Raw genomic sequence first — 16130 nt, 5'->3', positions numbered from 1 at the left:
GAGGAGTCCTGAAGTTGACAGCTGCCATTTTGAATCAAGGTGGTGGCCCAAAATATGACTTCGGTTTGACTTTGCCCATTTTTTACATAGGTTTGGCTGCCTCTTCAAATATCATCACCAAACTTGATGTGAGAGTTCCTGAAGTGGGGGTTTATTTTGATGTTTGGAGGGCATGTGACAATTTGAATGAAGATTGTATCTCCTGAGTTTCTTAAAACAAGAACAATTATTTTTATTTGTGCCCCACCCAGACCACATCCAGGTGCTTTTGGAAGAAACTGATTTTCTGGATCCATTTCAATTGGGGTTTAGGCCCTGTTTTGGCACAGAAATGCTTTGGTTGCCCTGTTAGATCACCTCTGTCGAGAGAGAGACAAGGGAAACATGTCCCTGTTAATTCTCAACCTCTCAGTGGCTTTCGATACCATCAACCATGGTATCATTCTGGAGCGACTGTCCGAATTAGAGGTGGATGGCACTGCTTTGTGGAGGTTCCAGTCCTACTTGGATGGTCTTCCCCAGAGGGTATTGCTTGGGGAGCATTTTTCAGCCCCACTGAACCTTCAAAGTGGGGTTCCGCAGGACTCAATCCTATCCCCCAAGTTGTTTAACATCTACATGAAACTGCTGGGTGGGGACATGCTTCTGTTAATTAGTTGATTGGGAGTGAGTTGTGAAGGAAAGATGGGCATGTCTACAGGGTCATACTTTGCAGCATACTTTGCCGCGCACGACACATGCGGCGTATGCAGTGGCTCTGCACATGCGCGCTACGCAGCGGAGCCGCCGGCAAAACGCCTGAGCGCCATACGGAGATGCTGCCGCCAAGTATCCTCCACTCACGGAGCCGCGAGCAGAGGATCCCAGTGCTAGAGCGGCGCCGCTGGCAAGCCGCGAGCAAGCCATGGAGTGAGGTTTTTTAAAAAGTCTCGCTCTTCAGCTTGCTTGCTCACTGGCTCAGCGCACACTTTGCTGGTTCCTGGGCGAGGGGCGGGCCAGGGAGGGGCATCAGCGGCCGCCGCTGATACCCCTCCCTGGCCCGCCCCTCGCCTCCGCCCCAGCAGGAAGAAGTAAAGTGTGCGCCGAGCAAGTGAGCGAGCAGCCAGCCACCGAGCGAGGCTTTTACCGGGCGGTGGCTAGCTGCTCGCTCGCGGGGGGCGCACCGAGTGTCACCCTCCCCAGAATGGAACCCAGGGCACCCCGCCCCATCACCCTCCTCCCTTGCTACACCCCTGCCTTGAGCACTTTATTACCTCAAAACAAAGGCTCTCTTAATGCCTCTGAAACCTTCGCAACCATCCAACCCAGAGAAAACTCCCTAACTACGGAGTCTCTTTACAGGGCCGGCTCTAGGTAGACCCCCGGTGGCGCAGGGCACCACGGCGCCGGCCCACCAGGAGGACGCCGCGAGCTGCGCCCGCCCGCTGGCCGGCCAGTCCGCCGCGCAGCTGCGCCTGTGGCAGTCGCGCTGTGCGCTGCGCCCACTGCGCTGGGAAACGGGCCGGGAGGGCGCCAGAGAGATCGCGCTGTTCCTGCCCGCCCGCTGCGCAGCAGCGCCTGTGGCAGCCACGCTGTGCGCTGTGCCCACCCGCCCACCGCACTGGGAAACGGGGCGGGAGGGCGCCAGAGAGATTCGGCGCACCACGGCGGCAGGGGCGCTTAAGATGGCCTTTAAGGTTTCTTCATAGAAAAAAGGAAGGGAAAAAGGAATGGAGGATCAGGCTAAGTTGAAGGCCAGGCGGAATAACTCTGTCTTACAGGCCCTGTGGAAGGAGATCAAGTCCAGCAGGGCCCTAGTCTCATGGGACAGAGCATTCCACCAGGTCGGTGCCATCACTGAAAAGGCCCTGGCCCTGGTGGAGGATAATCTGGCTTCTTTGGGGCCTGGGGTCCTTAGGGTGTTATTATTCGTGTACTTTAGGGTCCGATGTGGGACATACCAGGAGAGGCGGTCCCGTAAGTACGAGGGTCCAATTACTTTACATCAGTAGGACTGATGTCCAAAAGGGTTGGATTTTGGGACAATCCCACTACATGTTGAGGTATATGCCTGAAGAGGTGCAACATCTGCAGCATTTTGGTGAGGTTCCTGGATGTCTCAGTGCCAACTTCCATGGTGTTAGGTACCATCTATAGATAAATTTCAGGGCGAGTTCCCTTCTTTTGGCTGAGATATGATGGTTTTGACCACAGTCTCTTTAAGCCCCTTAAAAATTGCAGGGTTTTATCTTTGAGATGTTGGGGTATAAATAAAAATTTATTATTATTATTATTATTATTAGTAGTAGTAGTAGTATCAGAAGCAAAACCAGAACTGGCCCTATTGAATATTTTTCAAGACAAAAACACACAAGAACTCATAAGCCACCTACTCTCAGGAGCCAGGAGCATCATAACTAGACACTGAAGAGACCTGTTAGAAGTGAACATGGACCTACTGGTACCAAACCGTATGGGAAAGAGCCCTACTAGAAAAGCTAACCGACAAATTGAAACTAGCATGAGGACAAACAAAAGAGAACTTCACTCCAGTGTGGCTCCCCTTCATTACATACATAGCCTAACAAGAACCCATTGCCAGCATACAAATCAATATGGCTAACTTGACCTCACAACAATCCCTCCTCCCCCACAAACAAAACTCACTTCTGTCAATTGAAGTAATAAATGCAGCCATTCGCCATGGCAGCCAGACAGGAAGTCAATTGAAGTCAACCAACCATGCCCTGGGCTCCCCAACCTCTCTTACCTCCAATGAAAACTATTAAATGAATACAAAGAACCTACCAATGTGACGCTAACACAAAAGCCTTCCACATACACTATGTAAAAGAACGAAGGTTTACTACCCACTCTCTTCCCCTGCCTCCTTTCTTCCCCAACCTTAGACTGTCTTATCTATAACATTAGTGTCTTACATTGAATATAACTGATCTGTAGTTTTGTACTTAAGAACCTCTTTAATAAAAACTTTTTTTTAACTGCAGGGTTTCAAAAAGGGAAGAGAGGGTTTCTCTCTCTCTTTACAATATGATTTAAGTGTTTTGGTTGACCACAAGCTAAAACATGTTGAGCCTAGAGAAAAAACAATTAGGGGGATATAGAGAAGTTGTTCCAAATATCTGAAGATAGCTGTTACACAGATGATGCAGTATATTTGCCTTTTTCTTGCTGACTATCCATTTATATAAGTTTTATAACCTGGCAAAATTATTAATTCTCTCACTACCCATTATTACAGCAAAGTGGTACCTACTTGCAATGGCATGATTATTTCATATCATTTTTAGGGTGGCCATGTGTCCATTGGTCTTAGATAATTATTCTCACTATCTTATATTAACTATGTTAGAATATCTGACTGCACAATGTATTATCCTGTGCATGAAATCCTTCTTTTCAAGACATGGCATAAACATGTAGTTTAACATCTGAGAATGTTAATGCACTGTACGGTTCAGTGTACAACATGCCCCCATGTACAACACGCCCCCTATTTTCGGAGACTCAAAATTAAGAAAATGGGGGGGGGGGAAGATTCCCCGAAGTTGTTGAGCTTTTTTTTGGGGGGGGATTGCCAACAGTTGTTGAGCTTTCTTTAGCAGGAAATGCCAAAAATCATCCGCCAGACTGACAATGCCGCTCACGCGCGTAGACAAAACGACCTATCCTCTGCCCCTTCGCCAATTGCTGAAGTGACAGCCAATCAACAACAGCCCTTGCAGCAGCCACCAATAACAATCTCCAACTCGCAGCAGCAACCAATCCCACGGACCCACGATGCACTACCCATGACCCCTAATTTTGAACATGATTTTTCAATAAAAAACATAGTTTTACACACAGAAAAGTTCGGTAGTTGAAAAAATCTTGGGCACAAATTGTTAGAAATCCATCTATTTGTTTATATTTGGTTGGAAGCTGCCCAGAGTGGCTGGGGAAAAAAATAAATAAATAAATAAATAAATAAATAATAATAATAATAATAATAATAATAATAATATCAGGCATAGGCAAACTCGGCCCTCCAGATGTTTTGGGACTACAATTCCCATCATCCCTGACCACTGGTCCTGTTAGCTAGGATCACTGGAGGTGTAGTGTAGTCCCAAAACATCTGGAGAGCCGAGTTTGCCTATGTCTGGTTTATATAAAGAAATACAAAACAGAAGTATGAATTAAATAATATTCTACCTCAACAGACAGAAATCATGCTTGCAGACATATTGGGAAATGGTGAAAAAGCAGACAAGACCTTGCCAATTGTTTAAAACAAAAGAAAGACAGGGCATTGATTCCCAGTATTAGAGGAGTAGCCGGTGAATTATATACGGTAGCACTCCATGTGATATTAATACCCATTTTTAAAAAAATGTTACACAGTAAAATATAAAGCATATATCACAATTATATCAAAACCCGACAAAGATCCATTATGCGCTTATTGTCCAATATTACAAATTAACATATAAAGATTTTAACAATAATTTTGGCAAATAGAATGCAACAAGTGATATCGCCAATAATAAAGAGTGACTACCCTGATGCTGGGAAAGATTGAGGGCACAAGGAGAAGGGGACGACAGAGAATGAGATGGCTGGACAGTGTTCTCGAAGCTACCAACATGAGTTTGACCAAACTGTGGGAGGCAGTGGAAGACAGGAGGGCCTGGCGTGTTCTCGTCCATGGGGTCACAAAGAGTCGGACATGACTAAACGACTAGACAACAACAACAATCATTTTCATATAATTCTCTTTTTAACTAAACAACAACCTTTTAAGCTGGAAGTACTGTGGAAAACTTGGGTCATTTATTCACATTTGGTGGGAATGCCCTTACGTAAAAAACTTTTGGAATAGAGTATTCTCCATTATATCTGCAATTACAGGCCCAACCTTTTCTCCAAATCCTGCCTTACCCCTACTATCTTTGGACAAAAACTTAAGCTCTACCCCAGGCATCCCCAAACTGCGGCCCTCCAGATGTTTTGGCCTACAACTCCCATGATCCCTAGCTAACAGGACCAGTGGTTGGGGAAGTTGGGAATTGTAGTCCAAAACATCTGGAGGGCCGAAGTTTGGGGATGCCTGCTCTACCCTGTGCCACAGCGAACTAGTAGGCTTCTTACTGACCACAGCACGATTAGTGATAGCTCAGCAATAGAAGAACCAGACTAAAATACCCCTGAACATAAGGGAAAATAATATCTGGGATACAGCAATGTGTGAGTGTCTCACCAGACACAGGAGGGCAATTAAAGGTTTAAAGAATAGAGACACCTTCCAAGAAATGTGGACCCCCGTCTTTAACTATGTTAATGACCAAAATCAAGATCTCATACCAACCGATCAATATTCTCAGTGGAGAGGTTACATTAAGTAATATGTTTGAATGTTAAATGTGTAAGTGTATGTCTAGAGACAATGGATGAAACAAACACCATTAGCTGTACTGCTGGATAAGTTTTTAATGCCTATTGTATTAGTATTTGTTGTTGTTTTTTTAAAAAAGTGACCAGGCAGGATTCATTAAAACTAGGCAAGCTTCAGACAATAGCAGTTTAGTGGTTGATCTAATAGATTTAAATAAAAATAAAGATGACTTTCTTATTCTATCATTAGTTGCTGAAAACACTTTTGATAAAATTTATAAACATGTATATGCATGTGAACTTGGGCTAGTTGTCCCCCCCCCCAAAAAAAACAAATTCTGAGCAGTATGTCAAGAAAAAAACCTTGGCTCCACCCTATGGTATGTTTGGCCTTCTGTGGGGGCAAAGGGTATTCAGGTACCTCATTCTTGGGCTCTGGTTAAACAGACTTACTCAAGAATATGGAATATATTTGGACAACAATGTTTTAAATATATTACTCTGATTCTTTAGAAGAATAAATCAACTAAGAAGGTGCTCCTTTCTCACACAGAAGGGAATGCCTTGATGGCTGCGATGTACAACATTTTAATGCACAATATTAAAAAAAGCATGTTTGTTTTTTTGCTTCAGAACTGTTGCTTTGTCCTGTAAAAGTTATACCCATAGGATAATAAACAAAGGCTTCTTTAAACTGGGTAACAGCCCCAAATATATTTGCTTTTCCAGTTTTTGGGTACAGATCCTCTTGATCTCCTGTTAGAATATGGAAGTCAGGTTGATAAGTATGACTTGTTGAAAGGAACACATTTAATCAGCACTGCATTTTTAAAAAAACCTTCATTTGCTTTCTTTTTCCTGAGTGCAATTCAAATTGCTGGTTTTGACCTATAAAGCCCTAAACTAGGGATGAACCAGTAGTCTGAAGAGCCACAACTCCCAACATCCCTGACCACTAGTCATGCTGGCTGGGGATGACGGGAATTAGGAGTCCAATGTCATATGGACTGTTGGGACTATGATATCTGGAAGACCACCTGCTTGTCCATGACTAAGACCTGGTGTAGAAGCTGCAACCAGAGTCAGAGCTAGAACAGGAGTGAGCCACTACAATCTGGAGCTGAAGCAAAGAAAAAGAAAGTTCATTATCTCAGAAGGGAGCTGTTAAACCAGAAAAGATCAAGAGAAGACACATCTATATAATCAATGCCAGCTCCTCCTCAATCTGGTTCTCTTCTAGTCTTTGCTTGCAGCTGCGTATTCTTCCTCCTGAATAGATTCTTCCTCCTAATTAGAGTTCTGACAAGAGAGTCGTCTGGCAGCCATGGGCACACTTCTAGTTTCTCTGAGTGTCTTCTGCTGCCTTTAAGGAGTGGGGAGGGGGAAATTCAGATCAAGGCAGGGCTTGGCATGGTGATTGAGAGGGTAATTGGGAGGCAGGCAAATCAACTCTGAGATGTGGTTCTTGAGGCTATGTTTGGACTTGTTGTTGTTTAGTCGTGTCCGACTCTTTGTGACCCCATGGACCAAAACACGGCAGGCACTCCTGTCTTCCACTGCCTCCCGCAGTTTGGTCAAACTCATGTTGGTAGCTTCGAGAACACTGTCCAACCATCTCGTCCTCTGTCCTCCCCTTCTCGTGCCCTCAATCTTTCCCAGCATCAGGGTCTTTTCCAGGGAAAAGACTATTGTTTGGACTACTGTGGGTTTTTCCAGGTCTTGAGTTGTAGCAAAGTTCTCCATAGGGTCCCTGGCCTCCAGGATCCTGACACTGCCCCATTCTCTGATGTCATTTTCTAGCACATGGGTAGGCAAACTAAGGCCCGGGGGCCGGATCCAGCCCAATTGCCTTCTCAATCCAGCCCGCGGACGGTCCGGGAATCAGCGTGTTTTTACATGAGTAGAATGTGTCCTTTTATTTAAAATGCATCTCTGGATTATTTGTGGGGCCTGCCTGGTGTTTTTACATGAGTAGAATGTGTGCTTTTATTGAAAATGCATTTCTGGGTTATTTGTGGGGCACAGGAATTCGTTCATTTCGCCCCAAAAAATATAGTCCCCCCCCCAAGGTCTGAGGGACAGTGGGCTGAAAAAGTTTGCCGACCCCTGTTCTAGCACAAATGTCATGAAACCTTCTGTGGTTAGACAGGTAGTAACTGGGCACAGAGACTTTTCTGTGCTGGCACCACTTCCCACAGCCTCTTTATTAGCATGACTTTATTGTCTTGCAGGTGCTAACTTAAAACTGATTTATGTTCCTGGACATTTGATAACTGGCCTATTTTATAGTGTTGGTTTAATTTTCCTTAGTGGTGGATTTTACTAAGAATTTTTGAGAAAAGATTTTTCACAATGTTTTTTTCTGAGTCATTTCAAAGGATTTTATTGGTAAAAAGGTGGAATGCAATTATCTTAAATAAAAAAAATATGCTTAAAAGACCAAAACATGTCATATTAATGATGACTGGCAGAAATGGAAGTAATTCTGTCATCTTCACAGTTATTGTGGAGACTGAACTTCTGGGAGGAAGGTGGCAAACTAACTGTCTACTGCCAACACTCCATCGACAATAATTATGAGGTGATTAATGATGGTCAAGATGTAAATCTTGGTTATCAAAAATCTCCCTTTGAAAACAGGAAGATCAGAGATTAACCTCGAGTGCTCTGAAGAAAACTACTCTTCACACCAGAGACTGGGAAATTTTCAGATGTAATGAGTGAGTGACTTGGAGTGAGGGACCTCCAGTGTTCCCAAACACCTCATAATAGCCCTGTAGGTTAGCCCTCAGAGCACTATGTCAGCTAAACCTTCCTTTTTTAAAATTACTTTTGAGATTTGACAGAGAATCGGAAGTCCTCTTTATTCCTTTCTCTCTTATCTTTATTTTCTTTTTTATTATCTTTATATCTTCCTTTTCTTCTTTTATCTACCGTACTTTGCTTTTGTTTATGCCTTGTTTTGTTCTTTAATGTCCTCTACTCTGGGTTAATGAAGGTGATGGCTGGCTAGTGAAAGACCCTGTGTGAGAAGTGGGGAAGGGAAGAAATTCCAGGCTGGGAGGAGGAAGGGAAGCTCCCCAGTGAGAGTTGGGGGGGGTCCACCCCCTTCTGTGTGAGGCAAGAGTTAAGACAGTGGTCAGCAAACTTTTTCAGCCCACTGTCCCTCAGACCTTGTGGGGGGCCGGACTATATTTTTTGGGGGGAAATGAAGGAATTCCTATGCCCCACAAATAACCCAGAGATGCATTTTAAATAAACTCATGTAAAAACTACTCATGTAAAAACACCAGGCAGCCCCCACAAATAACCTAGAGATGCATTTTAAATAAAGGACACATTCTACTCAGTAAAAACATGCTGATTCCCAGACCGTCCGCGGGCCTTAGTTTGGGGACCCCTGAGTTAAGATCTACCTTTGAGAGAGGACTTTGTGTTTTCCCCCTTCTTTTTTTCCTTTCCTTTCCTTTCCTTTCCTTTTTCTTGTTGTTTTTCTTATTTAGATTACTTTGGCTTTTTATTTTGTGATGAAAGGTTTCAATAGAACATTAATGCAAAACTAAATCTTCACAGTTACTGTATCTTTACTGGTAGAAAACATTTGCTGAGAAAGAGAAAACGAGAAAGAAAGAATGAAGACTCTGGGATCTGGGCCATCTAATGAAACTGATTTGCAATTGATCCAGAACAAAGCAAAATAAAATATTTCTTCTCACTATGCAGAAATAAACTTATAGAATTGCTACAAAATTTGGTATTGACCAGTAGAGTGATCTGAATTTGTTTATCATGGAGTTTATAGTAAAGGTAAAGGGACCCTTTATCATGGAGTTTATAGATTGCCATTAATCATGAGGGCTAAAAATGGAACTTTAGTGTTCAGAGGTAGTGCTGAATACTGGGGTACAAGCAAGAAAGGAAGGCAGTTGCTTTCGCACACACAAGTTTCCAGCGTCAACAGGCTGTCTGTTGTAGACTAGATGACTGCTAAATCCAGTATGGTAAGGCAGTTCAGATGCTCTTAAATCATACAGTGTATTTGCCTGGAGACAATCAGTCAGGTCGTGTACCCATAGCAGTGGTCACAGGTGGAATGACCACTGGGAGGAGCGCAGAGAGAAGAAACACCCTGGTGCATCTGCATCAGCACTACCAGATGCCTTCATCTGCCCCAGCCGCAACAAAATATATCTCTCCTGTATATATCAGTCTCTACAGCCACAGCAGGCGCTGTAACCCTCCAATGGTTTGATTTCACCCACAAAGGTGCTTTCCATTGTCTGCTGAGGCAGATGGATGCTAACGGTTATCTGCCTATATACAGTGGTCCCTCGACTTACGAATTACTCGACATCCAAAGTTTTCGACTTATGAATGGGACAAATGGCCGCACACTTACAAATTTTTCTACATCCGAACGGAAACCGTTTGCGTTTTAAATGCGGTTTCCTCAGCTTATGAATTTTTAAATGCAGTTTCCTCAACTTACGAATTTTTCCGAATATTTTTTTCCTATGGGAATCTGCTTTTCAACTTATGAAATTTTTAACCTACGAGTGTGCATTCGGAACGGATTAAGTTCGTAAGTCGAGGGACCACTTTAATAGAATGGTGGTCCATCTTACAGGGCTGTTCCTCTGTGAATTTATATAGCCTGCACCAGAAGCACTAAAAATACAAAGGCATTTCTTCCCTTGCACAGTATCCTGAAATAACTGAGGTGTTTTTTTTTATTTGAGATGAACATTGTAAAACATACTTCCTTCCTGTTTACCCACAAATGTACACACAAACCCTGAGAAGAGGTAAATCTAAATGGCAGTTTCCTGGAACAATCCAATGAATGAGGCTCAGAGTCCTTTAGGATCCTGCTCAGATAGATTTTTCCTGAAGAAATCACATGATCATCTCATGAGCAAATGAGGATTTCTACATATACATATTCTTAGATGTACTACAATAAGCCAACACATTAGCATAAACTCAGTGTCTCTTATGAGCATCACTAGCTTGGATAGTGTTGTTTTCTTGTACTTACCGACCAAATCTACATTTACTTTTAAATTAAATTAAATTACTTCCACTACTACTGAAAACAGCTCACAGAAGCATGAAATAAAATCCAATACAAGCAGCACAATAAACAATCAAATGAAATATAAATTTTTCATTCTATCAGATGAGAATAAACCCCCAAAGTAGCAGTTCAGAATAAAAAATTGATGATGATGATGATGATAAATTATATACCCTACCCACTCTGGGCTCCCAACAGAATATTAAAAACATGATAAAACATCAGACATTAAAAACTTCCCTAAACAGGGCTGCCTTCAATAAAGTGTCCAAGTTTCCACATCATTGCTTTTTTAATGCAAGTGTTTTAAAAGACAGGTGAATAGTACCAGATAAAGGCACTGCCAGGGCTCCCTGGGGAGGCTATTCCACAACTGAGATTACCCTCCCTCAGCAGCCATCCACTTTACTACTCTTGACAGGGACACATGGAGAATGGTCTCTGAAGAGGATCTTAAAGCTTTGTAAGGTATATACAGAGGAAGGCAGTCTTTCAGAAGCCGCTACTGGCGCAACGGAAACACTGAAACCAGAGCAGTGCACAGAAACACCATTTACCCTCCCACTGGAGCGGTACCTATTTATCTACTTGCACTTTTTGGTGTGCTTTCGAACTGCTAGCTTGGCAGGAGCAGGGACCGAGCAACGGGAGCTCACCCCATCGGGGGATTCGAACCGCGGACCTTCTGATCGGCAAACCCAAGAGGATCAGTGGTTTAGACCACAGTGCCCCCCGCGTCCCTCAGATATCCTAGTCCCAAGCTATTAAAGGTTTTAAACCAGCACTTTAAAGTGGACCCAGAAATGGACTAGGTGTGGATGATAAACTGGTGTACAGTGGTACCTCTACTTAGGGATGTGATATGTTCCGGGGTGCCGTTCGGCCGTTCACACCCTGAAAAGTCCGTAAGTAGAGTGCCGCTTCTGCGCTTGATGCGATAGAGCGTTCCTGCGCATGTGCGAAGTGTGCAGATCGCTCCTGCGCATGTGTGAAGCGGCGAACCCAGAAGTAAACACTTCCATGTTTGCCGCGTTCGTAACCTGAAAAAACGCAACATGAAGCAAACGCAACTCGAGGTATGACTGTAGATGATAAAGCACTGGTGTAATATGACTGAAATGCTAAGTCCCAATTAATAACCTTGTGCTCTTTGCCCATGCACCCTACCCCAGAACTTCACACCAGTCTTCAAGTTACAAGCAAATAGAAGGAGCCCAAATCGGACAGATGGGTACCACTTACTTTTCCAGCTTCTTCTTGCAGACAGACTCACAGCTCTGATCCAGCAACTTCCTCTTGCAGTTGAACTGGTCACCACTGAATCGGCTGTCTTTGTTTGAGACCTTAAAGCGCCCAGGGGAGATGAGGAAGCCATCTCTCTCCTTGAGGTTGTTGATGGTTGCTAGGTCATTGCGGACACTGCTTTTCACAGCTTTGCGGCCCTGCCTCATATGCCGAAGCACAGCCACGGCGGCACATGCCGCAAGCACCAACGTCATGAGCCCCAGAGCAAAGGAAACTGCCAGGGCAACAGGAAAAGGGCCTTCAGCCATCTGCTGGCTGCTAACAGGGGTGGGAACCTGAACTTTGAACTCACAACTGGAACCCATGTAGCCAGACGAACACTCACAGACATGGCCCGAGAAGTGGGTGTAGCAGGTCCCACTATTCAGGCAAGGGTTGGAGCCACAAGCGTCCATGCGGGTACCACAGTCCTTTCCGCCATAGCCCAGGGTGCAGGAGCAGGTGTAGCTGTTTGGGCCATCAATGCATGTGCCTCCGTTAGCACAGGGGTTCCCTGCGCAATCATCTATATTCAATTCACAGTGAGGGCCAGCAAAACCCTGACGGCATTTGCAGATCACACTGCGGCCCAGATCCAGACAGTGTCCACCTGGAAAGGAAAGAAGAGGAAATTACAGATACATGCAAACAGATTAATTGCTTAAAACCAGCCAAATAATTAGTTTATTCAGTCCTGGACACCTGTGGCAACTGAGGCAGTAAGCCATTGTTTCTACCCTAAGGCAAATGTTTAGAGCAAGTCACTATTAAAGCACGATACATCAAGCAAAGCAATAAACCCATCCAAAAACCAGAGGATATATTTGCATAGCTTTAAAAGGACATCCCCCCCCCTTCCCAGGCAATTGTGGGAACTGTGGTGTGAGGTAATGGCCAGGGATCAAATGAAAAATGAAATTTCGATTTCTAGGAAGTCTTGATAGTTAAAGTAGAAAAAAAATCAGGTTCCAATCCAGGTAACAAGGAGGTAACTGAATCAAGCCCAGCACCTCGATACCGAGACAGGCCTGTTGAGTACACAAGCACCACCTCTTAGTCATGAGCTAGCAGAAATTTAAGGGAATACAGTCCTAGCTTGCAGCCTTGCACCCTGGTATGCACCATCTGTCTTCTCAACTGGCTGCATATAGGGAAGCAAAGGGAGTTGGGGAATTGTCAATAGGACATACTTTCATATTGTTCCTAGTTTGAGGGGTCTGAAACCTCTAAGTCCCATAGGTAACATCAGGCACCAAGCCCTCCTAAAGGGTGAGACGTAGTGCTCAAATTATGGGGAGATGAACAAGATGGACGTGTGCAGAGGAGGGCAACCAAGATGATCAAGGGTCTAGAAGCCAAGTCTTATGAGGAGTACTTGAAGGAGATGGGTATGTTTAGCCTGGAAAATAGGAGACTGAGAGGAGATATGACAGCCACCTTCAAATATCTTAAGGGCTGTCACATGGAGGAGGGAACAAGCTTGTTTTCTCCTGCTCTGAGCTCGAACCAATGGCTTAAAGTTGCGAGAAAGGAGATTCCGATTAAACATTCAGAAAAACTTTCTGACAGTAAGAGCTGTTTAGCAGTGGAACAGACTCCCACAAGAGGTGGTGGACTCTCTTTTGTTGGAAGTTTTTAAAGAGAGGTTGGGTGATGCCTTAGCTGAGATTCCTGCATTGCAGGGGGTTGGACTAGAGGACCCAACTCTAAGATTCTATGACCCCATGTTTATTGCCAAGGAGTGATATAAATATGGAAGTGCAGGAACTCATCTTGTGAGCCCCCATAGCCATGCCTCCAACGAGAATAAAAAATTGCAGGCAGCTGTTCTGAAAATAAATTTTATTCAATTTTCATAAAACACACACATATAAAACAAAACAAAAAACATACAATATCACAACGAACACTTTAACACAATAACAACACTACACATAAACCTTTAACATCCATTTCCTAATCATTGTCTTATGGACTTTCCCTCCCCCCCCCTTTCTGATTTCCAATTTACTCTCCTCTTTAGCAATTTTCCTTCCTCCTAATTTTATTAATCCTTTTCATTTTAATAACCTTACTTTAAAATCCTACCCCTTCCAGACATCCCCCTGCCACTATGGGGTTCCAGAATAAGGTAGGAAAACAACCAAAAAATCCATTTTCCAATCAAGCCCCCCACCTCACCCCTTCACCTCCCCCGAAAATTGCAGGCAGCTGTGTTGATCCAACACAAAATGCAAACAGAGCAGCAGTACTTGGCACAATGCCCAATTTATTGGGATTAGCATGACTGCAATCTTTCGCAGTTTTCTAGGAGTAAACACCATTGAACACAGTGGTGTTAATCACATAGTTCCTGCCTGTAAACCACATTAAGCTTTAATCAAAGGATCTTTAGTCAACTGAAATGAAACCTTCAGCTTTTAAAAAGAAATGCAATTGTATTAAGTGTTATCATTGAAAGTGCTAGCATGAAGGAGGAACCCTGTTCAAAGAAAAGTCAAAAAGTATCCAACTTCTATTTTCCCCATTCTCCAGCTTCTCTTGTGCATGGAGTTCCCACCTCCACCGCCTGCATGGACCACTTGGAAATTGCTGGTCTTGGCAGAACGCGTAATGGCTTTTCTGGCTGCTATAGCAGCTGCAGTGCACCATGTAGATACTTTATGATTTTTAATCGTGCTTAATTGTTTCTTTTATTATATTATCATTGTTGGCCCCCATCTGTCTTGAGAGACAATGGAGTGTGCCTCCAGGGGTGAAGTTAACAGCACCAAAGTGACCTCTCTGGCGTGCAAGCCTGAGCAATGTGTGTGGAGGTCCTGGGCTGCCCAAACAACAAGGCCCGTCTCCCCCTCTGCCTCACTGATGTGGTCCAAAGGAAAGCAGAGCAATATGTTTTGCAGCAGCTTGGCTGCAGGAGTTGCTGGACGGAGGTGTGCAAGGCACCATCAGATACCCTCACCTGTTTTAGCCACCAGTTGAAGCCATTCCCACAGTGGCATAGCATGGGGGGCAGGGGAGCTATGGCCCTGGGCACCCCCAAAACAGGCTCCCTCATCGAGGCCAGAGCTGCAAGGAGGCAAGTTGCGCCCAACCCTCCTCCTCATGGCCAGTGAAGACACACCCATGCCTTCCCTGGGCTGGCCAAGAGGGAGGGAGGGGGCCGTTGCTGTTGCCACCGCCCACCAAGCAGGGAGGGAAGAAAAGGGAGGCAGGAAAGCACTGCTGGAACCATGTGTGTTGCCCAGTTTCCCTTGCTGCAAGGACAGGAGGGTGAGGCAACACGGCAGTGCTCCTGGCTTCTCACTTCTCTGCCTTATCTCTGCTCTCAAGTTGGAGCTAGTTTGCAAGGAGAGACTCTCTTGATTTTATTTATTTTTGTAAATCATTTTTATTAAATTTTCCACTTTAACAGTCCAATCATATCACATTAAATATTCCAAATTATACATATTATACATATACATATCAAATAATCCAAATATTCTGCCAAATTATAAATTTTCTGGGACATCCCATGCTTCAAGCTTGGAGGGCTCTAGTCATCCTCATAATTCTACTGCATTTCCTAGTCATTTTCAGTGATTCCTCTATTTCTTTCTGATGTTATCCTTCGTTCTTTCACAGCCTCGGAGTTGTTCCCACAAGCGAGTTAAAACAAATGATGTGTTTCTGTGTAGATTTTATGTCTATGATACCCTTCCATAAGTTGACCGTATCTCCTCACACGCTGGTGTTTCTGTTGAATCAATCCAAAAGTCTTTTCATTGCTGGCAGCTGCCATCTTCACAATTCCGATAAAATAGGGAAGTAATAGTACCACTGTATTCTGCTCTGGTCAGACCTCACCTGGAGTACTGTGTCCAGTTCTGGGCACCACAGTTCAAGAAGGATACTGACAAGCTGGAACGTGTCCAGAGGAGGGCAACCAAAATGGTCAAAGGCCTGGAAATGATGCCTTATGAGGAACGGCTTAGGGAGCTGGGCATGTTTAGTCTGGAGAAGAGAAGGTTAAGGGGTGATATGATAGCCATGTTCAAATATATAAAAGGATGTCATATAGAGGAGGGAGAAAGGTTGTTTTCTGCGCTCCAGAAAAGCGGACATGGAGCAATGGATTCAAACTACAAGAAAGAAGATTCCACCTAAACATTAGGAAGAACTTCCTGATAGTAAGAGCTGTTCGACAGTGGAATTTGCTGCCAAGGAGTGCCTCCTTCTTTGGAGGTCTTTAAGCAGAGGCTTGACAGCCATATGTCAGGAATGCTTTGGTGGTGTTTCCTGCTTGGCAGGGGGTTGGACTGGATGGCCCTCGTGGTCTCTTCCAACTCTGATTCTAAAATCAAGTCTAAGCATCTGCTCACTAATTTCCAAAACCGGTTGCATCAAACATAGC

At 44.2% G+C, this 16130-nt stretch overlaps 1 protein-coding gene across 2 annotated transcripts in view; it reads right to left on the bottom strand.

Moving 5' to 3' along the window:
- DLL3 (delta like canonical Notch ligand 3) overlaps positions 1-16130 on the bottom strand; it is a 122004-nt gene that overhangs the window by 28004 nt on the left and 77870 nt on the right. For both annotated transcript variants that reach the window (XM_088672859.1, XM_035116867.3), the window contains one exon: positions 11693-12344. In XM_088672859.1, the coding sequence (XP_088528985.1) occupies positions 11693-12344 (652 nt within the window). The remainder of the gene's footprint in view (positions 1-11692; positions 12345-16130) is intronic.

The sequence above is a fragment of the Zootoca vivipara genome, chromosome 6 (assembly GCF_965207765.1).
Source record: "Zootoca vivipara chromosome 6, rZooViv2.hap1.1, whole genome shotgun sequence".
NCBI lineage: Eukaryota > Metazoa > Chordata > Lepidosauria > Squamata > Lacertidae > Zootoca > Zootoca vivipara.
The sequence above is the reverse complement of the archived record's forward strand: the minus strand, read 5'-3'. Positions and strand labels throughout refer to the sequence as shown.